Source organism: Canis lupus, chromosome 17 (assembly GCF_003254725.2).
Source record: "Canis lupus dingo isolate Sandy chromosome 17, ASM325472v2, whole genome shotgun sequence".
NCBI classification, from domain to species: domain Eukaryota; kingdom Metazoa; phylum Chordata; class Mammalia; order Carnivora; family Canidae; genus Canis; species Canis lupus.
In genome coordinates, this window is record NC_064259.1 from 57561228 (window position 1) to 57583793 (window position 22566).

At 39.7% G+C, this 22566-nt stretch overlaps 1 protein-coding gene and 1 long non-coding RNA gene across 14 annotated transcripts in view; one reads left to right on the plus strand and one right to left on the minus strand.

The window, feature by feature from the left end:
- The window catches only part of PRKAB2 (protein kinase AMP-activated non-catalytic subunit beta 2), a 29492-nt gene extending 18550 nt beyond the window's left edge, over positions 1–10942 (minus strand). For 3 of the 12 annotated variants that reach the window (XR_007402849.1, XR_007402848.1, XM_049095313.1), the window contains exons 1-7: positions 10762–10942; positions 10300–10480; positions 6336–6502; positions 5408–5501; positions 5055–5175; positions 2114–2247; positions 1360–1428 (exon numbers count right to left, since the gene is read on the minus strand). Coding sequence is in view for 7 of the 12 variants with exons in the window: in XM_049095313.1 (XP_048951270.1) it covers positions 1360–1428; positions 2114–2247; positions 5055–5175; positions 5408–5501; positions 6336–6502; positions 10300–10455 (741 nt within the window). In the remaining 5 variants the exon portion in view is untranslated. The other 9 variants (XR_007402846.1, XR_007402845.1, XM_025453303.3 and 6 more) reach the window with 6 other exon arrangements.
- Positions 10943–10995: 53 nt separating this feature from the next.
- LOC112664083 (uncharacterized) lies at positions 10996–18874 on the plus strand. 2 transcript variants are annotated; one of them, XR_004805974.2, is made up of 3 exons: positions 11004–11269; positions 11679–11913; positions 18387–18874. It is a non-coding gene; the product is annotated as an uncharacterized LOC112664083 (long non-coding RNA). The 2 variants fall into 2 exon arrangements; XR_004805973.2 differs by lacking the exon at positions 18387–18874 and having other exon boundaries at positions 10996–11269; positions 11679–11944.
- The last annotated feature ends 3692 nt before the right edge of the window (positions 18875–22566 follow it).

Sequence of the window (22566 nt, forward strand, 5' to 3'; positions counted from 1 at the left end):
TTTTCCTGGCTGTGTTAGCTCAAGAGTATGACATGGGAGATGGTAGCCCTGTGAGAGTATCAGTTGATAGCCAAGGAGCAGTTACAGGAGGCAATAATCAGTCTGATCCCACGGAGCTCCAGGAAATCCAACTGAGAAACCAATGCATCTTCCCATTTTCCCATATGCTGTATTATCTACAATGAATGCTTCTCAGATTAACCTTCTATGACCAGACTATGCTGGTCATAGCTTAAATATGACAGAAGTTAGGCAGGTAAAAAATTCAACTCCAGGTAGGGTTTGATAGAGATGAGAAGCAGGTGAAAGAAAGACCTACTTGGAAAGACCTGAAGCAGTGATCTCTAGGAAAGAACATGGAATGAGGACAGGAGGACCTCCGTCCTCTCTCTGGTACTTACTGGCATTATGACCTTCTCTGAGCCTTATTTTCTTTTATCTATAAAACAGGGGTTAAAAATAATACTTACCCACAAGGTTATTACAAAAATTAAATTCAGTAATATATATTTGAAAAGTACTACATAATCTGCTAAAGATAGCTCTATCAGTGATCTCTCTAATCAGGATGCACATCTAAGAAATATAAGCAGCTTAAAAAACAATTACTGGGGATCCATCCTAGATGCACTTATTCAGAATCTCTGGGGAGGTAGGCTTTGAATGGTAGTTTTACAAATTTCCCAGGTGATTGTGATGATAATCAGCCTAGTCCAGTAACTACAGAGCTCATAAACCTATGAGCTATAAAACCTCATTCCAAAAGCCAAACCACAAAAACATGACAAGATTGAATGTGTATTTTCAACCCAGACTCTAAAGCATGAGAGAAACTAAAAAGGACTCTAGAATTGGAGGGGACAGAGCAAATTTGGTCACATTTCTCCTTTACCTGGTGCAGAAAACGATGGAGCCAGTGAGTGTATATGACTGAAGAACCCAAAAGCAGCTCACATCCACCTTTAAAAGTCAAATGTCTAAATCACATTCAAGCAGTCTCTGAACTAGAGGATAAACTTGCTTTGTCTGCAAATGAAATCCTAGTGCTAATGAACTCTAATTTAATTGAGTAGGTCGTACAAAGGTTATAGCTATCCAAAAAGAAAGCAGGAAGAAAAAAGTTCATTCAGTCACAGGGCAATTCAGCTAGCCAGAACATCGGGATAGGGACTAAGATTAAAAACAAACAAACAAAAAACCCATCTACTAGTTTAAAAAAAAAAAAAAGAAACTTCTTTTCCTATAATTTGACCATTACAGCCAGCTTTAGCATCAGTGAGGTAGCAGGGCAAGTAACCACCGGAGAACATCTGTTACCCTTGCCTTCCCATTTTGGGAAGAGCCAGGCCCACCACTTACCTTAATGGACAATGCATAGAGATGGTTCAGCATAACATGATTGGGCTCAGGAAGCAAGGCTGGGTCACACTAAGGAGGAAAAAAAAAAAAATCACTGACTAAGGTTAAATGCACAGTTTTAAAGCAAACAGTTTACTCTTCCTTAGAGCTCTTTGGAACTGTTGAGAAACTCTATACTAGAATATGTATTTCTTTTAAATAATACACTCAACCTAATATATATCAATCATTATGTTCTCATTACAGAGAATTAGGAAATTCTGAGTCCAGGGCAGAAACTCTGTACTTTCGCTTCTATTTATCTCCCTTAACAGAGCTAAAACAAAAATCTTGACCACAACATATATAGATTTGTGTTAAGAGGCAAAAAATAATCTTAGTGGGAATCAAGTAAATTGACTAGAGATGTAAATTATATGGACCAAAAAAACCCAACCCAAACCCCTTATACTCCTTTTGTATATCCCCAGATGGTGAGTGTGCCTTATCTTGTGTTGGAACAGAAGTCCCAGAAATTGATTCTAGCAATCCATGGCTCTGGGCCTAGGCCCAGACGATAACTATGACTTTTGATATCAGTACCTGGACAAGTCACAATTCAGACTTGGAAAAAGGAATCTTTAATGCTATTGATATGTATGATTTATATTCTCAACACAGCTTTGTAATAATCCCAACCTTTAGGATTACTAACTTTGGCTCAAACAGTCCTAGTAACACCAACATGCCCCAGCAATTCTCTTAGGATACTCACAGAAATATTAGTGTCCTTGTTAAGAATAACTTGAAGAAGGTGAGGAGGTAGGATGGGTGGGGATTTGAATCTCTCCTCGGATCGAAATACATACATTTCTTGACCATAAGGCCCTGGGGGAGAGCTGGAAAGGTCTGGAAGATATTTATCCAAATATAAGAGAAAGTTGGAGAGCCAGTAAAAATGTATGAAAAAACTGTCACTACATGGCAGCTAATATTAAATATGGTAGAAGTCATCGATCATATACTTGTAACCTGCTGGGTCTACCATGTAAGACAAAGAAAGAGTCTGAGTTATCCTGAACGTGGACCCTGAAATTCTTCAACATGGCAACATGATGTGGAGGTCAGAGGAGGAGATGAGGAGTGAAAGACGTAGGTTCAGAGAAGAGCTACTCTATTTATCAATTGTATAACCTGCGACAAGTCCTTTTACTACAGTCAGTTTCTTCATTCATAAACTGACAATAATAATCCCTATCCTATTTCACAATGTTTTTACAGGAATCAAATGAGTTAGCAGATATGACAATGCTTTGTAAACTGTCAAAAGATGTGAAAAAATTAGTTTTTTCCTTTTTTCCACCCAAGCAACAAACAACAAGGGTATCAACTCTAAGACTGCTGACATTACAATGATTGCAACAATGACGACAAGACTACTAACAATGTAGTAGTTGTTAGGGAAATGTAAATCAAATACCACTCTACACTCATTAAAATGGCTATGATAAAGGACACAATAATAATTGGTGGTGAGGCTGTGGAGAAATTGGAACCTTTTTACTATCCCCATTGCTGGCAGGAATGTAAAATGGTGTAGCAGCTTTGGAGAACAATTGGGTAATTCCTCCAAAAGTTAAAATAAAGCAGTCATAGTCTTGGGAAATGAAAACATATGTCCACACAAAGACTTGACCACAAATGTTCAGAAGAGCACTGTTTATACTAGACAAAAAGTAGAAATGATCCAAATATCAATCAGTTAATGAATGGATAAACAAAATCACATATCCATTCAGTGGAATTTTATTCAGCCATAAAAAGGAGTGAAGTACTAATACACATTACAACATGGATGAACTCTGAAAACATGCTAAGTGAAAGAAGCCAAACACCAAAGACCACATATTGTGTGATACTATTTATATGAAAAGTCCAAAATAGTTAAATCCATACAGATACAAAGTAAATCAGGAAATTGGGTGAAAGAGAGAAGAGAGAAATATTAAAAGTATGCTAGTTCTCTTTCTATATAATTTTGATTCTATATCTCTTGTTCACCAGTTGCTTCGCCAGAATCATATAATGCAAAAACGTAGAGCTGCAAGTGGTCTCATCATTTAATTCAGTATAATTAAACCCTTGTTAACCACTGCCCCACCAGTCAAGAAGAATGTTCACCTTTATTTTCTGAGCTTATATGATGAAAATATTTGCATGATTTTCATAAACAAACAATTACTATACTGCTGGTCTTTTAGAAGCTGCATAAACCACCCTTGTGCCCTGAGATTCTAATATGCTCCACTGAAGCTTGTGTCTCCTCAGCTGAGAATCACTGTGATTCTAAGCCTCTGATTTTAGTGATACGGAACTGAGAACCAGAAAGGTTGAAGACCAGTCTATGACTTCAAAGTTAGTGAGTAGCAGGCTTTGAACACACAAAGGCAAAGTGTGCTCACTGGAAATAAGGTGCCCAGTTCTTTAGATAGTTATAGCCTTTAATGTCGCATACTGAGATGGTAACTGTGGATGTGGTTAGCAAATCACTCTTCTGATGCTGGAGCAAATGTGATGAAAGCCATGGAAAAGTAACATTGGGAGAAACCAAAGGATACAGGTCTTTTCCTCTACCAAGAACATTTTTTTTAACCAAAACTTACAAAACTTCAGTTAACATATACACCACAGAGTTGTGGGGTTTTTGTAACCCTTTCTCCCCAAAGGCTGCCATAGTTAGAGGACTAAATAAAAATATACTGCCAGCCAACCTATCAAACTGGCAGGATTAAACTAATGCAGCTAAACAAGGCAAACTAAACAAAACTAGCCTGGGTTGGGTAAATTGTCAAAAGGTCAATGAAAACTTGAAATATTACCAGAAGTAGATTTTTAAACTATAAAGCACTTTGGTAGCTCATGAAAGAAAGGAAAAAATAGAAAATAAACTGTATCACATGGGGCAACCCCGGGTGGCTCAGCGGTTTAGTGCCACATTCAGCCCAGGGCCTGATCCTGGAGACCTGGGATAGATTCCCACGTCGGGCTCCCTGCATGGAGCCTGCTTCTCCCTCTGCCTGTGTCTCTGCCTCTCTGCCTCTCTCTCTCTCTCTCTGTGTGTCTCTCATGAATAAATAAAATCTTTTTTTTTTTTTTAAGAAAAACTAAAGAAAATCCCTTAAAAAAAAAGGGGGTATCACATGTAACAAAGACACACATTCTGCTGAGACTTGTGTTACAGGCGTGGGGGGATGGATGGGGGGGAGAGAGAGAGAGAGAATTGAGTTATAATGTAAAACAAATGTCTTGCTGTAGATCCTAGTTAAAAAGTTTGAAATCATGGGGCACCTAGGTGGCTCAGTTACCCTTTGGCTCAGGTCATTATCCCAGGGTCCTGGGAGAGAGACCTGCATAGGGATCCCTACTCAGCCGGGAGTCTGCCTCTCCTTCTCCATCTCCCTCAGCTCATGCTCTCTCTCACTGTCTCAAATAAATGAAATCTTTTTAAAAAGCTTTTCAATCAAATACACTGAGATTTCTTTTCTCTCAGAGAAGGAGATCTAAATGTTTAGAGGAAAAATATACATATATGTACATATAACGCATATATGATTCAGAAGATTCTTGAGGAGAAAATGAAGACAAAAACCACTCTTAGGAAAAAACTTGCATTGTAAGAAAAACACATTAAGAAAGAGCAAATACTACAAAATTACCTCGACAAGATGTCTCCGAGCTTTCCATTGAATCTAGTTTTAAAGCATCAAACACCTCAAAGTCAGATTTCTTGACATGGATCAAATTGTTAATTGTGCCAAGCTGACTGGTAACCACAGGCTGAAACAACGAATGGAAAACATTCATAAACCCTGTTTTAATTCATCGCTTCCATCTAACTCTCCTATTTTAAAAAATGATCATACTTAGCACCTCCATCTTTAATCAAGAGAGAAATCCTCCAGTGTAGGAGCCCATCAATCCTGACAGGAATGATGTTTGATACCAAAGGGAGTAACAGCCAAAAGAACATAGTTAAGATAATGGCTACCCTTGGAGATCAAGACCTTACCTCTGACGGATCATGAACCCACTGTCCATCCACGAAAAACTTGTACTGGTGCTCTCCCTCAGGGAGGTCTAAGATGGCAACAAAGTCATTATGGCTACAGAAGAAAACACAAAGTTAACAGGCCAAGTTCCTGTTAGAAAACAGAATGCAAATATAAAAACCATGAGACATTCACAACTTCATACCAATGATCTCCCACAATCCTAAGCGATTGTTACCCATGGAATAAAAATAATTTATAGACTCATTCTCCTTATCTGTATCACCTTGAGCATATATTTGCCAGCCCATCCCAATAACTTTAGTTCTTAATTAATATCTGGAAAAGAATAATAGATGTTAATCCCCCAAAATGGTTCACCTTAGTGCAACTAATTTGCTTTAGGAACAGATCCCTCACAAGTGTAAATAAGATAGCAGGTAGCTTCAGAATACAGAAGTGCCTCAAGATACCCCTTCCAAATTTTGGTGAGCCTTTTCTGAAAAAATGACCTATATATAAATGAAGAGCCATTCTGATTAACAAGTAATTCATTATTGCTCTACAAGCAACAATTCACATTATTACCTAGAACATCATGTGTTTTGTTTTAGTGCAGAAGTCACAGCAAGTGGACTCAGCCAGTTACAGATGACTTCCCACAAGCATAGACAGGACTTGTGTTAACACAGTCCTAAAGAATGTACCCACAAAGTGAATAAGTTCCCCTGAGGTAATGATATTCCAATCAGTAAAACATCTCTGACTCACTGAGATTTAAAAAAAAAAAATAAAGGTCACAGATGTAGTTATTGGTCACAGAAAATATTCTAGAGAGAGTCCCTAGCTGGTGAAGAGGAGTAGTCCAGCCAGGTCTCTCTCCTGAGAAGGGAAATCAGGTCCCTACTCCTGGACCCTGTAGACTCAACCAAGAACACTTGTCTTCACCTCTTAATCAGTGGAATCTTGGTGCTCCAATTGTTGAAGGACCCAGAGATGAAGACCTCTTTGCCTCCTTCAGACCATCGGATAACAGTGGGCCGAGCCTGCTGTGTGGGCTTTACGGAGTCCTCCAAATCCTGTTGCCATGATACAAACTCTTTGTCCCCAGGGAGCTGTAAGAAGGATTAGGTCATCCCTAAATTGTGACCCAGGAATTCTTAAAAGGTCACTCTCCTCCCTAGGGCAGAGAGGGGTGCTATGTTTCTGGTAAGAATCAATAATCCTTGAAATTAGCAGCTGAATCAGATTTTGAACAAACTATAGAAAAATAAGTCATCTAGGACCCAAATGGTCAAACAGCTTATGCTCAGGGGTTGACCAAATCACAACCTAACTTTAGAGTCTGCATGTATCACTCACCCTTTCAGAGCCTTCGGATCTCCCTTTAAAACAAGTTGGGGGAGGGGGTGTGCTTACTCCCAGTTACCAGATCAACCCACAGGCAGGCAATTATGATATACTTCTGAGTACCTCTTAAGAGAAAAAAATAAGAAAAAAAGTATGTTTCCATAAAAAGCAATGAACTCGGCCATGTATTTTTCATACGTAAGTATGATCAGCTCTCAATTATCGGCAAGTTAGAGATACTGTAATTCGTAAATAATTAATAAACTTCATTTTAGCTAATAGGTTACAAAAGGACATTAAAAGCATAAAAAGGGATCCCTGGGTGGCGCAGCGGTTTGGCGCCTGCCTTTGGCCCAGGGCTCGATCCTGGAGACCCGGGATCGAATCCCACGTCGGGCTCCCGGTGCATGGAGCCTGCTTCTCCCTCTGCCTGTGTCTCTGCGCCTCTCTCTCTCTCTCTCTCTGTGACTATCATAAATAAATAAAAAATTAAAAAAAAAAAATAAAAGCATAAAAAAATCATGTATCATTGGTTTCTTAAATTTTGAGAAGTGGTTATAAATCTTGCTCACTCCTGCCAGGTATATACTAATTATTTCAGGAGTGAGGATGAAAACTCTGGACCCTCAAGAAACATCAGATCAAAAACATGGCTTTTGTTTAAGGAAGCTTCCTTTAACAAAAGCCGTTTCAATAGCAAATGAGGTCTGTAAGGATTCTAAAAAGAAAAAACAAATGAACTCCTTATTTAGTTTATTTTCATTACCATCCTTTAGAACAAAAGTTGGCAGAAGATGGTCAGTGAGCCAGATGCTTTTATACATAAACTTTTCTTGGAAAATTGCCACACTCACTCATTTACATATTTATCTACAGCTATTTTCATGCTATAGTAGCCAAACTGTTGTGATAGACACTGTATGGCCCACAAGGTCTAAAATATTTACTGTCTGGTCCCTTATAGAAAAAGTCTACTGATCCCCACTTCAGAATGGTTTAAATGACTTCGGTAAATAGGACTGTACTGTATCAAGTCAAAATGTCACCAAATAAAATAATGTGGGTTAAAAAAAAGGATTAACTTATTCACATGGGCTTTACTTTCAAAATGGCTAAGGTAGTCTACTTTCCATATTGTCTCTCAATATTCCTCAAAACTATACTAATGAGACACCAGTAACAGCATAAACTGAAGTAAACAGAGAATTGAAGGGACTTTCTCACCTTATGTAAGGAAGTGACTTAAGTGAAAACCTTGATCTCCATATTCCTAAAGGAATGCACCTTTGTCTGACTGGCTGCATTAGAATTACAAAAATTTTTACATATGCCTAAGAATAACTCAGATTCTGGTTTACATATGGGACCTAGGAACCTGTTTTTAAAAAGCTTCACAGAGAATATTATTACTGTGATTATGTTAAACAAAGGAAAAAACCTCAACTTTACAGATACATCCTAAAATATTTACAGATAAAATAATATTTGATAGGATGTCTGGAATTTGTTTCAAAATATTTGGTAGGGGGAAGTGGACTGGCATAGGCATGACATAAATTTGTTCAAATTTAATCATTGTTTAAACTGGGTGATGGGTATATAGGAGTTTACTATACTACTCTAACTACTTTGAAACATGGAAAATGTCTCTAATTTTCCATACAGTGTTTAAACAAATTTTAGGTGATTCTAATGTGCAAACAGGGTTGAGAACCACTGACCTAGTCCACTGAAGAGGACTGGCATTTGAAGCAATGTTGACCCCACTGCCACTGTTTCTATGAGTCACTTTGATGATTTAGTATTTTCAATTTCGAATTTGAAAGCTACAAACTATTAACATGCCCGGCTTTGGAAGAAAGCCCTTCCACATATGACACATTTCCGTGGCAGGCCTGAGTGCAGCTGACTAGCAGAAAGACCATTTACTCCAAGTTAAATTGTCAGCAAAATCATTATGAAAAGAGGCAAAACAATGAGAACTACAGTTTGAAAATATTTAAGTAAAACAATGAAGGAAGAAGTAAAGAGACTAGATTGAGAACTATAAAATTTTACATGTATAAGAGACCTTAGGAATTATCTGAACCAATTTTCTTACTCACAAATGGCAAGACTGGGGTTAGGGAAGGAAGGAACCAAAATAGGCTCCATTTCAGATGGAGCAACCTGGCTTTTATTCAGCACACCAATTATTGCAGTCAGAGTTTGACAAATACACTGTACTTAAATCCTGAGTCATTGACATAGGAAAAGGGTAAAATTAGGAGGTGGATCACCTTGAGAAAGCTTCTAAGGAAATTCAAAATGACTGGCTAGATGGCCCAAATGCTGAGAAAGAAGTTCTAAAGTGGGAGAAGGAAGAAAGGAATGGAGACGAAACCCCAAGATGGTGCTTTTAACCACCTTCACTTCTTTTTCTGTAGTTATGTTTTCAACTGGGATTCAAGAAAATAAACAGAATCCAAATTTCATGTGCTACCAATGGGGCAAATCATTTCTTTACTCCCTAAAACCCCAATTTGGTGAAAGGTTTGAAGTGATAAAAAAAAAAAAAAACATCAAACACACCTGAATCTCCTCAATCCCTCCATTTTTTCTACTTCCTCCCACTCGGACTGCCTGGAGGGATTATTGTTATTTCATGCTGACAGCTCTAAATGGGACTAGAAATATTCGGATGGTAATCCCATTGCAGTCAACTCCATCTAATCTACGGGTGGGCACAAGTTGCCGCTTTTCTGGAAGTCCTTGGATTTGAGAGCAAGGTCTGCCTGCCCGGCAGCTGCGGGTTGTCCGTTTTCAGCGATGGTAACATCACGAATTCCTACTGGAAGAGGAGAAATCCTGGATCGTTTGCTCTCCCAGTAGACCAGTAGCTGGGTGTGAAGAAGGAAGCACCTCAGCCAACCGCAATATAAAGGATGAAATGAACAACTGAACAGTCAGCCAAAGGAAGTCCTGTACTGATCTCCAAGACGAGGAGAAAGTATCAAATAGGCAAGTGGCTGCTGCTCACAATCCTGCCAAAGGGGAAGAGGATCCGAAGTGCTGGGTTCTTAGAGGAGCAAAAATGATACTGATACCTACAGGTTATCAGAAAAAAAGAAATTCGTTTGCCTACCTCAGGGTAAACCTGAGAAACTGTCTCAGATGATCAGCCACTCAGGCAACCTACCGTCTTTTAAGTTTTCTACCAGGGTCTATAGGGTTTACAACCCATAAACTCATCACTACTCTCCAAGAGGGCTCCTGCCTGTTCGGAAAACCAGGGATGGGTGTGTGTGTGTGTGTGGCGTTGTGGGGTGGGTGGGGGACGACTCTACAGTCCCCATCGTAAAAATATGGCCAGCAGGTCAGGCGAACGACAGAAACCCCGCCTCTATAGTATTTCGAGGCAGCGCCGCAGGCGTCAGTTACCCTCCAACATCTCCGTCCCCCCCCCCCCACCCCCCAGCCCCATCCCTTTAATTCAGAAAACCGTAACGTAGGTCGGTGGGATGGGGAGGAGCCCGGAAGGGGAGGGGGGCTGGGCCGCCGGGGCGCGCGCGGGGAGGCTCACCTTGGGGTCCGGCAGGCTGAAGACGCTGGGGTCGTCCGTACTCCCCACCATGATCTTGTGCTCCTTGCCCGGCGCGTGGCCGCCGGCGCCCTCGGCGCGAGAAGCCTTGGCGCCGTGGCGCTCGCCAGCCACCCGGTCGCTGGTGGTGTTTCCCATGGCTGTAGCTCGAGTCGGGGGCCACCTGCCGGGGCGAACCACGCGGGGCTTTAACACCCGGCGGCCGCGTCAGGGGCGCCCCCCGCTCCGCCCCTGCGCCTGGGGACCCGGGCCAGGGAATCCCCGCCCCAGGGAAGCCGTGCCCGGGGTCCCCTCCTTCCTCGGCCTCCGGCAGCGCCCGCGGCCCCCCACCCCCCACCCGCCACCTGCCACCCGCCTCTCGACGCCCGCCGCTGGGGAAACCCGCTTCGGGGAACTCCCCGCATCCCCGCGTTCACTGCCCGGGGGCGCCCCCACCCCAGTCACCTCCCGCGATGCTCTTCCTCCTCCCCTAGCCACTCGCGAGATGGCTGTTCTGCGGTTACGTCCACCAATAAAGTTATTGAAATTGAAGCCGCGCCCCGGGCTGGAGATCCGGGTTTCCTCCTAAAATGGCTACGAGGCCAGGGGCGCCAGGCCCGCCCCGCGCGCGTTCCCTACGGCCGCGCGGCGACGGCTCCCGAGCTCGCGGCCTCTCTAGCCGCCGCCGCCGCCGCCTCGGTGGTGGGCAGCCTCTCGCGCCAGGCGGGGGCGCCCGCTCCGCGTTGGCCTCGGGCTGGGCGGGGCGGGGCGGGGCGCGGGCTCCGCCCACCCGACCCAGAATCCCTGGCGCGGTCAGCCGCGGGCCGGCCTTCCGGAGCAGACGGGCTCCAGGGACCGCAGGGCCGCCTTCCGGCCTCAGGCGCTCCGTACCCGGAGAAGCGGCGCTGCCTCCTTGCCGCCCGCCTCACCGGGCTTCAGGTTAAACAGAACGTTCTCTGGGCAACCCGGACAGGTGGGTTCCTCCAGGGATTTAGAAACAGAATTTCCTCCTGGAATCAGAAGGAAGTAGTGGCGACTGCTTGAGGTACCTTCCAGCTGGCTGCGGTGGGGAGCAGCCTCGACTGGGGCCCCAGTGAGGAAGGAGTAATTAGGCGAGAAACCTTGACAGATGCGTGAAACTGGTCTGAAGAGGAGGAGAAAGCTATTCTGAGCTAAGAAACCGCGAATGCAACGAGCAACCCCAAAAGAAATGCCATTTGAGGAAGACCAACAAGAAGAGAAGGAACAGTGAGAGCAGAAAAGGACAGAGATTGTCCTCGGGTTGGAACGGATCTAGGTTTTTGCTGATGATTAATGGAACGTGTATGGTATTTACTAATTCATTCTTTGTGTTATAATTATGTGCTTTTCCGATTCCCTAGCGGAAACCGTTATCACTCAATGTGTGTGACACAGACCAGCAGCTTTGCCATCACCTGGGAGCTGGCTAGAAGTGTAGAATCTGAGGCTCTATCCTACAGGATCAGAATCTGCATTTTAACAAGATCCTCAGGGGAATGTGTATACATATTAAAGTGTCAAGCACTGCTTTGAAGGCTGGCAGAGAGCAAGTCTAGTTTTGATTCCTCTTCCTGTTCTGCATGCATCTTGTCCGGAGTAAGCTTTTAATAAATATTTGCACAGTGAAGGGTATAATACCGTTTACTACATTTCTAACAAGATAATACCACTTAAACAAACAGCGATGGGGGAATGCCACGTCGTACAAGGCCACCCTTTTTGAATGAACAGCTTTATTTTGTTGAAAAGCTTATTTTTCATAAAAAAAAAAAACCATACACTTAGGTTTGACAAATTCGCTTCTCTGCCTTTTGTCTTTCCTCTGCCCTAGTAAACTCAGAGATTCTCTGGTTCTTTTTTTTTTTTTTTTAAGATTTTTATTTATTTATTCATAGAGACACAGAGAGAGAGAGGCAGAGACACAGGCAGAGGGAGAAGCAGGCTCCATGCACCGGGAGCCCGACGTGGGATTCGATCCCGGGTCTCCAGGATCGCGCCCTGGGCCAAAGACAGGCACGAAACCACTGTGCCACCCAGGGATCCCAGATTCTCTGGTTCTTAACCAAAGACAGTTTGCAGAAAAAAGAATGTTGCGGATAACATTTTTACTGTGACCTTTTGCTCCTCCCTCCAAAATCTCCACTGCCTGGTTACCTCCTTTTTGGTCCCTACTGTTCCCCTCTCTACCACTTCCGTTCATTCTTTCCACTGCACTCTGCAGCAAGGCCTCTGAAGGGAGTAATACATTGAATCTTGTGTATTATTCAGGTTTCTAACCACAGGGTAGCTTCTCTATGCCAAATAATAAATAGGTCCTTACAGTAGTCAAATCAGCATAGCAGAAGCAAACCAGATATTATATTGGCGAGTGGAAAACTTATTAAGAAAAGAAACTTCTTGTCTAAATAGAAATGACTTTTGGGTCATCTCCTTTGGGGGATTACCCATGACATTGTTTTGCTCTAGTAGCATTTATGAGTCAGTCAGTAGTTAATATTATATTGCATATATGGATAGGCATTATGCAACTATGTATAATATGCATAATTATATGCATATTGCACATTCAGGCAGTAATTAACACTGTTATCCTACAGTAATTAACATCCTACAGTAATTAACACTGTAGGATGGATTAATTGCTTCTCTCCAGTCCCAAGTTTTGTTTGTTTGCTGTCACTCCAGTATTTTCTCTTTCCTTTAAGAGGGAAGGAAAAGGAGGTAACAAAGTAACCTGTGGGGGTTCTCTTGATGTTACTGTGTCTCATGCCACTCATTCTCAGATCAGCCCTTCTGCCTGATAAACAGAGGAATAACAGAGAGCGTGGGAAGCATCATAGCACAGTAAGCTTTTACGTACACTGCTAAAGGTGTCCTTCTGAGAGTTAAAGATGTGGAAATGGGAGAAGAGTATACTGATTTTACAGAACTTGATGACAGGGTTAGATTAGGCATCTGGAGGTTTACATTCCCATTTCCCCTCCCATTTGTGGTCAGGGATGAGTAGGATATCTCATCTTGGTGATTTACATTTCAAAAGGCAACCTGATATTTTTTTATAAAGTCAAACGTTCACTTAACATGTAGTTTAGTAATCCCACTCTAAGGTACTTATCCAGGGGCAGCCTGGGTGGCTCAGCGGTTTAGCGCTGCCTTTAGCCCAGGGTGTGATGGAGTCCCACATTGGGCTCCCTGCATGGAGCCTGCTTCTCCCTCCACCTGTGTCTCTCATGGATAAATAAATAAAATCTTAAAAAAAAAATAAGGTATTTATCCAGGTGAAATAAAGATGGATTCACACAAAAACCTGCACACAAAACTTAATTTGTATAAAACATATGTGGATTCACACAAAAACCTGCACACAAAACTTAATTTGTATAAAACATATGTGGCTTTATTCATATTTATTCCCAAATGGAAACAACACAAATGTGCTTCACCTGGTGAATCGATGAACAAAATGTGGCATAGTTGTAAATGGAAAACTACTCAGTAATAAAAAGGATTAAACTCTCCATACACACATGGATGAATTACAGATGTATATGGGGAGTGAAAGAAGCCAGATTCTATTTACATGACTTTCTGTAGAAAGCAGAGGATCAGAAACAGAACCATGCCTTTCAGAAGTTGAGGATGGGAGCGCAGGGGTTGACTACAAAGAGCAGGAGGGAATTTGGGTGGGCGGGGAACGACAGAACTGTGTCTGCCAAAATTTACAGAACTGTACAATTAAAAGGGTGAGTTTTATTGTAAAAAAAAATTATACCAGAGGGGTGCCTGGGGGGCTCAGTCGGTTAAGCATTTGCCTTCAGCTCAGATCATGATCCCAGGACCTCTAGTTGGGCTTCCTGCCCGGTGGGGAACCTGTTTCTCCCTCTCCTGATCCCTCTCCCTGCCTGTGCTTTCTTTCTCTGTCAAGTAAATAAAATCTTTTAAAAAATTATACCTCAATAAGAAATGAAAATTTAATACTATTTTTTTCTTCTTCTTCTTCTTTTTTTTTTTAGCATTCAGCACTTTATTAGTTGTGTTTAACACCCAGTGCTCATCACATCACATGCCTTCCTTAATGCCCATCACCCAGTTACCCCATGCCCTGCCCCCCACTGCCCCTTCAGCAACTGTCAGTTTGTTTCCTATAGTTAAGAGTCTCTCATGGTGTTTCTCCCTCTCTAATTTCTTCCCATTCAGTTTTCCTTCCCTATGATACTCTGTGCTGTTTCCTATATTGTACATATGAGTGAAGCCATATGATAATTGTCTTTCTCTGACTGACTTATTTTGCTCAGCATGATACCCTCCAGTTACATTGATAATGGTAATTGGTGCAAATGGTAAGTATTCATCCCTTCTGATGACTGAGTAATATTCCATTACGTATATATATATATAGATATATATATATATATCTATATATATATGTAATATTCCATTACGTATATATATATAATCCATATATATATATCTATATCTATATATATATATATTCCATTGTATACATAGACCACATCTTCTTTATCCATTCATCTTTCGATGGACACCGAGGCTCCTTCCACAGTTTGGCTATTGTGGACATTGCTGCTATAAACATCAGGGTGCAGGTGTCCCGGTGTTTCATTGCATCTGTATCTTTGGGGTAAGTCCCCAGCAGTGCAATTGCTGGGTCGTAGGGCAGATCTATTTCGAAGTGACTTTTAGAAGGAGGGACCAACTTGGGTAGTTTAGAGGGCTGGAAATTTCAGTCCCACCCCACTGACCTTCAGGAGTAGAGAGGGTCTGGAGGTTGAATCAATTGCCAATGGCCAATGATTTAATCAATCATGCCTGTGTAATAAAGCCTTCATAAAAACTAGACAGGATTTGAAGACTTTCCAGGTTGAACATGTGGAGATTCAAGGGAAAGTGGTGAGCTAGGAAAGGGCATGGAAGCTTCACGCCCTTTCCCCATACCTGCCCTGTGCATCTCTTTATTGTTCCTGAGTTATATCTTTTTATAGTAAATCAGGAATCTAGTGAATAAATGGGTTTCCTGAGTTCAGTGAACCACTCTAGCAAATTAATGGAACCTAAAGAGGAGGTCTAGGAACTTCCAATCTATAACCTGTTGGTCAGAAACCCAGGTGACAACTTGGACTTGAGATTGGTGTCTGGAATGTGTGCATATGGGGGTTGGGGACACTTCTGTAGGAAAGAGCCCTTAAGCTGTGGGATCAGACACCATGTCCAGATATATGTCAGAATTGAGTTGAATTGTGAGACATACAACTAGCATCCTAAAAATTGCTTGTTGGTACGGGGAATTATTCCAACTCTGACGTTGGAATTCATGACCAGAATGCTTAAGGACCTTTGCATATTTTCTATTTGAATTATTTGTTTTCTTGCTATTGAATTGTTTGATTCCTTATTTTGGATATTAGTCCCTTGTGAGATATATCAGATATATGGTTATATATCAGATAAATGTTTTCTCCCATTCAATAGGTCACTTTTTCATATTGTTGATTGCTGTGCAGAAGCTTTTAGTTTGATGTAGTTCCACTTGCTCATTTTAGCTCATTGCCTTTGCTTTTGGTATCTAATCCAAATCATTACCAACACCAATGCCAAGGAGTCTGCCCTTTATGTTTTTTTTTTTTGAGAAGTTTTATAGTTTCAGGTGTTAAATCTTTAATCTATTTTGAGTTAGTTTTTGTGAGTGATAAGGTAAGGGTTTAGTTTCATTTTTGTATGTGGATAGTCAGTTTCCCCAGCACTACTTATTAAAGAGATTTTCCCAGAATTTTGTGGTTTTGGTGCCCTTGTCAAAGATTAGGTGACTATATATAGGTGGGTTTATTCCTGGGCTCTCTACTCTTCCTTTGGTCTGTGTCTACGTTTTTATGTAGGTACTTACTGTTTTGATTACAGTAGTTTGAAATCAAGAAATGTAATACCTCCAGTTCTGTTCATCTTTCTCAAGATTCTTTTGGCTTTTTGGAGTCTTTTGTGGTTGCTTTATTTTATATTAAAATAATCTTATTCTGGCCTAGAAGCAGTAGTAAGTTCTTATATTCTGTCTACCCAAAGGAAGAGGAACCAAATTAAAGGGTCCAGAATTTTCCTCACATATTATCATAATTAGGATTTGCACGTGAATTTTATCTTGTAATCTCAAAATTGCCCTGTGAGAGTAGACAGGACAGATAATTATATCTCATTTTATAAATAAGGCTCTGGTTAAATATATAGCCAGCATTTCCTTAAATGATATTTATACTTCATTCATTTCTTGAAAACTTGATGAGGGCCTAGTACCTGCTGGGCTATGTTAGGCAGCCCCTGCTCTGGAATTGCTCACAATCTTGAAATCTCCAAGTGAAGAATGACTATGACTCCAAGTAGGTGTCTAAACCTGACATTTATGGACACATAAATGTTTATAGTGACACTTATGGCTAAACATTCACTGAAAATTTCCTTTTCCGAAAGTGTAAACTTAAATTATTTGAAGAATTAGTATCTCAATTAACATCATAGTTAGCAGGCATTGATTGAGCACTTAATACATATATCACCACATGGGTATTGATTTGGTACAAAGAGACTGTTAATTATAAATTGTTTGACTTAGGGCAAGTACCCTTATCTTTCTAATTGTAAATTTTGTCATATGTAAAATAGAGGATTATGCATGTCATCACTAAATCCTGAGTTATAGTTAGTTGATGACATTATTCCAAGCTCTGTCCTCTGAAGGGCCTAGAGAAAAAATGACACCCAGTAGCTACGAGCACACCTAGCACCTAGTTTTTGGCTTCTCATACCATTCTTTAATAAAAGGAACCAGGACTCTTGGAAGAAGTGGCTGCTTTTAGGACTGGGACACTGAATGTACAAGATAAGTTTGGGGCATCTGGTAGTGCCAGAAAGTGAAGAAGTGCTTAAACCAACCAACCAACCAAACAAATGCCACACAAAAAAACAGTTGGGGATATGTCACAGGGACAGAGGAGCCAATGCAATAGCTCCTAATGGCTAAAGATGGAATAATATGAGCAATGAAATAAATATTACAGTATTGGATTATAACCCAAGTTATAATATAAATATCTGTGAGTCTATGCTGATATGAAGAAATAATTAAATCAGCAAGTAGAAGGGGAAGAATTCTTCCCATACAGAAGAATTCTAAGACATTTATATAGATACCCTTCCCTCAAAGAGATGAAACATAACTGTCAACTGTTTAAGTGTAGGCTGAGTATAGTAATTCCTTCTAAGGAGTACAGTATATTGGGAGGGGGGAGAATAACTTAACATTAGAGAAACATGACAAACACAACTTCAGCCAGTTGATCAAGATTAACATCATCAGTGACAAGTCAGTAGCATGTACCCTTGATATAATGTGATGAGAATAACACTTTACCTCTGTGATCTTTTTCCTGAAAAACTGTACACCCTCATCATGAGAAAAAATATCAGACACTCACCAGTAAAGGATATTCTACAAAATGCTTAACCAGTAGTATTCTTCAAAACTGTAAAGATCATCAAAAACAAGGAAAGTCTGAGAAACTATCAAACATTATATGGTCTCATTCATTTGGGGAATATAAAAATTAGTGAAAGGGAATAAAGGGGAAAGGAGAGAAAATGAGTGAAAATATCAGTGAGGATGACAAAACATGAGAGACATCTAACTCTGGGAAATGAACAAGGGGTAGTGGAAGGGGAGGTGGGTGGGGGGTTGGGGTGACTGGGTGATGGGCACTGAGGGGGGCACTTGGCGGGATGAGCACTGGGTCTTATGCTATATGTTGGCAAATTGAACTCCAATAAAATTTTTTTAAATTAAAAATAAATAAAATTAATAAAGTTTAAAGGAGCCTAATGATGAGGGGTAATTATTTTGAGTGGGATCCTGTGACAGAAGAAAAATCATTATTAAATAAATTTTAAAATTATGGAACTTAGTTCTTTTTAAAGTGTCAAGATCAGTAGACTTAATGATGTACTATAAGCTGGCTAATTGAGTTTATTTTTTATTTTTTGGCTAATTGAATTTAAATTTAAAAAAGAAGAAGAAAGTGTCAAGATCCTGAAAGAACAAAAGACTGAAGAACTGACAAAGATTGGGGGAGAGTAAGGCTACGTAACTAAATACAATATGGGATCCTGGGTTTGAAAAAGGGAATTAGTTTGAAAACTGTTGAAATTTGAATAAGGTCTGTGGTTTAGTTAATAGAATTGTATCAATGTTAATTTCCTTGGTAGTTATTGTAATGTTATATGAAATCTTATAATTAGGGAACCTGGGTAAAGGGTATATGAGAATTCTCCGTACTATTTTTTTTTATTGAAGTATAATTGACTTACAATATCCCAGTAGTTTCAGGTGAACATCAAAGTGATTTGATATTTTTATACTTTATGAAATGATCCCCCTGATAAGTCTACTTACCACCTTTCACCATGCAAAATTATTACAATATTATTGACTGTATTCCCTATGCTGCATATTACAGCTGCATCACTTATTTATTTTATGACTGGAAGTTTATACCTCTTAATTCCCTTCACCTTTTTTGCCCCTCCCAACCCTTCCTCACTCTTGTAACCGATAGTTGTTTTCTGTATCTCTGAGTCTTCTGTTTTGTTTTGTTTGTTGATTTGTTTTGTTTTTTTTTTAGATTCCACATATAAGTGAAATCATACAGTATGTCTTTCTCTGCCTGGTTTATTTCACTTAGTATAATATCCTCTAGGTCCATCAATTCTGTCACAAATGGCAAGATTTCATCCTTTTTTATGCCTGATTAATATTTCTTTGAATATATGTACTACATCTTCTTTATCCATTCATCTATCCATGGACACATAGTTAGCTTTCAAGTCTTGGCTATCGTATATAATGCTACAATGAACATAGGGATGCATTTATCTCTTCAAATAGATGTTTTCATTTTCTTGGATAAATACTCAAAAGTGGAATTGCTGAATCATAGGGTAGTTCTATTTTTAATTTTTTAAAAAGATTGTATTTATTTATTCACGAGAGACAGAGAGAGAGAGAGAGGCAGACACATAGGCAGAGGGAGAAGCAGGCTCCATGCAGGGAGCCCAATGCAAGACTTGATCCCGGGACTCTGGGATCACGCCCTGAGCTGAAGGCAGATGCTCAACTGGTGAGCCACCCAGGCATCCCTGTTTTTAATTTTTGTGAGAAATCTCCATACTGTTTGCCATAGTGCTGCACCAATTTACATTCCCACCAATAGTGGGTGAAGATTCCCTTTTCTCCACATCTTCACCAACACTTGTTATTTTTTATCTTTTTGATAATAACCAATCTGGTGTAAGCCAATCTGATGAATGAATATCAGTTGTGAAGTGATATCTTGATTTTGATTTGCATTTTCTTGATGGTAAATGATATTGAGCATCTTTTCTTGTGCCTGTTGATCACCTATATGTCTTCTTTGAAAATATGTCTATTCAAGTTCTCTGCTCATTTTTCAATCAGGTTGTTTGTTTTTTAGATATTGTGTAAGTTCCTTATTTGGATATTAATCCCTTAGCAGATGTATGATTTGCAAATATCTGCTCACATTCAGTAGGTTGCCTTTGTTTATGGTTTCCTTCATTGTACCAAAGCTTTTTGGTTTGATGTAATCTCATTTGTTTATTTTAGTTTTTGTTGTCCTTACCTGAGGAAGCTGGTCCAAAAAGATATTGTTAAAGTTGACCTAAGAGCTTTCTGCCAATGTTTTCTTTTATTTCTTTGGTTTTAGGTCTTACATGTAAGTCTTTAATCCATTTTGAATTTATTTTTGTACATGGTGTAAGAAAGTGGTCCAGTTACATTCTTTTGCATGTAGCTGTGCAGTTTTCCCAACACCATTTGTTGAAAAGACTATCTTTTCCCCACTGTATTCTTTTCTCTTGTCATAGATTAATTTACCATATATGTATGGGTTTATTTCTGGGCTCTCTCTTCTATTCTGTTGATCTATGTCTGTTTTCATGCAAGTACCATATCATTTTGATTACTATAGCCTTGTGGTATAGCTTGAAATCAAGGAGCATGAGACCTCCAGCTTTGTTCTTCTTTCTCAAGATTACTTTGGCTATTCAAGAGTCTTTTTTGATTCTGTACAAATTTTAGGATTGTTTTTCTATTTCTGTAAAAATTGCCATTGGAATTTTCATAGAAATTGAATTAAATCTGTTTATTGCTTTGGGTAGTATGCATATTTTAACAATATTAATTCTTTTACTTCATGAGCACAGATATCTTTCCATTCATTTGTGTCATTTTTAGTTTCCTTAATCACTGTATTATAGCTTTCAGTCTACAGGTCTTTCACCTCCTTGGTTAAATCTATTCCTAGGTATTTTATTCTTTTTGATGCAATTGTAAACGAGATTGTTCTCTTAACTTCTCTTCTTTGTTATTAGTGTATAGAAATGCAACTGATTTCTTCAGTGTGCAGAAGTCTGTTGCACTTCTATACATCAGTAATGAAGCAGCAGAAAAAGAAATCAAGGTATCAATCCTTTGCAATTGCACCAAAAATAGAAATACCTAGGAATAAACCTAACTAAAGAGGTAAAAGATCTGTACTCTAAAAAGTATACAACACTTATGAAAGAAATTGAAGAGGACACAAAGAAATAGAAAAACATTCCATGATTAGAAGAACAAATATTGTTAAAATGTCTATACTACTCTAAACAATCTACATGTTTAATACAATCTCTGTCAAAATACCAACAGCATTTTTCACAGAGCTAGGAAAACAATCCTAAAATTTTTATGGAATCACAAAAGATCCTGAATAGCCAAAACAATTCTGAAAAAGAAAAAACAAAACTGGAGGCATCACGATTCTGGATTTAAAGCTATATTACAAAGCTGTATTATCAAGACAATATGGTACTGGCGCAAAAACAGACACATAGCTCAATGGAACAGAATAGAAACCCAGAAAGGAACTAACAACTATATGGTCAACTAATCTTCAACAAAGCAGGAAAGACTATCCAATGGAAAAGACAGTCTCTTCAGCAAACAGTGTTGAGAAAACTGGATAGCAACATATAGAAGTATTAAACTGAACCACTTCCTTATACCATACAGAAAAATAAATTCAAAATGGAAGAAAGACCTATATGGGAGACAGGAAGCCATCAAAATCCTAGAGAACACAGGCAGCAATGTCTTTGACCTTGGCCAGAGCAACTTCTTACTAGATATGTTGCTGGAGGCAAGGGAAACAAAACCAAAAATGAACTATTGGGACCTCATCAAGATAAAAAGCTTCTGCATAGTGAAGGAAGCAATCAACAAAACTAAAAGGCAGCCTACAGAATAGGAGAAAATATTTGCAAAAGACATATCTGATAAAGGATTAGTATCCAAAATATATAAAGAACTTATCAAATCAACACCTGAAAAACTAATAGTCCAGTTAAGAATTGGGCAGGAGACATGAATAGACACTTTTCCAAAGAAGACATCTAGTGGCTAACACATACATGAAAAGATATTCAACACTCTCATCATCAGGGAAATGTGAATCAAAATATGAAAATCTTCGGATTGCTTATTTCATAGAGAAAAAAAGAAACAAGGTGATTTGCTGACTGTGAGGAAAGGGGGCAGGTTTGAGGTTTGAACAGGTAAACATGTGAAATAATCAACTAGGAGAGTAGAACAAAGAATTGACTAGAAAAATGAAGTGGGATTGGCAGGTAGCACTGAAGGCCAACTTAGGTTTGGTCATCATGAATTTAAGATGTTAAGTCGGCATAGTGGTGTTTTTCTCTTGCCAGCTGTTTAGTGGAGGAACATAACCAAAGGTAAAATTTATTCAAGGAAGTATGGGGGAGAGGGGCAAAGTAGTTGAGAGTGCATGTAGGGTGTGATTACAATGTTGGACCATGGATTTTAAGCTGGGTAGCCTGGGAAGTGAAGACAGAGTAGATTGATGGAGGTCCCAGTGGAGTTAAAGAACTGAAGGTGTTGGAATGAATGAGCTGAAAAGATAAGAGGTGGTTTTATAGAGTAGGAAATTGAATTTAAAAACGACATTGAGATTTTGGTGATGTTGGAGTTACTGGTAATGACAATGTCTTAGATATGACCATGGGTGTCGGTAGATAAAATGAGGTAGATCGTAAGATCATTTGAGTGAGAAGGTCATTGAATTGAGAGACCAGGTGGCAGAGAGTGTTAAGATCTACTTCAACTCTCAT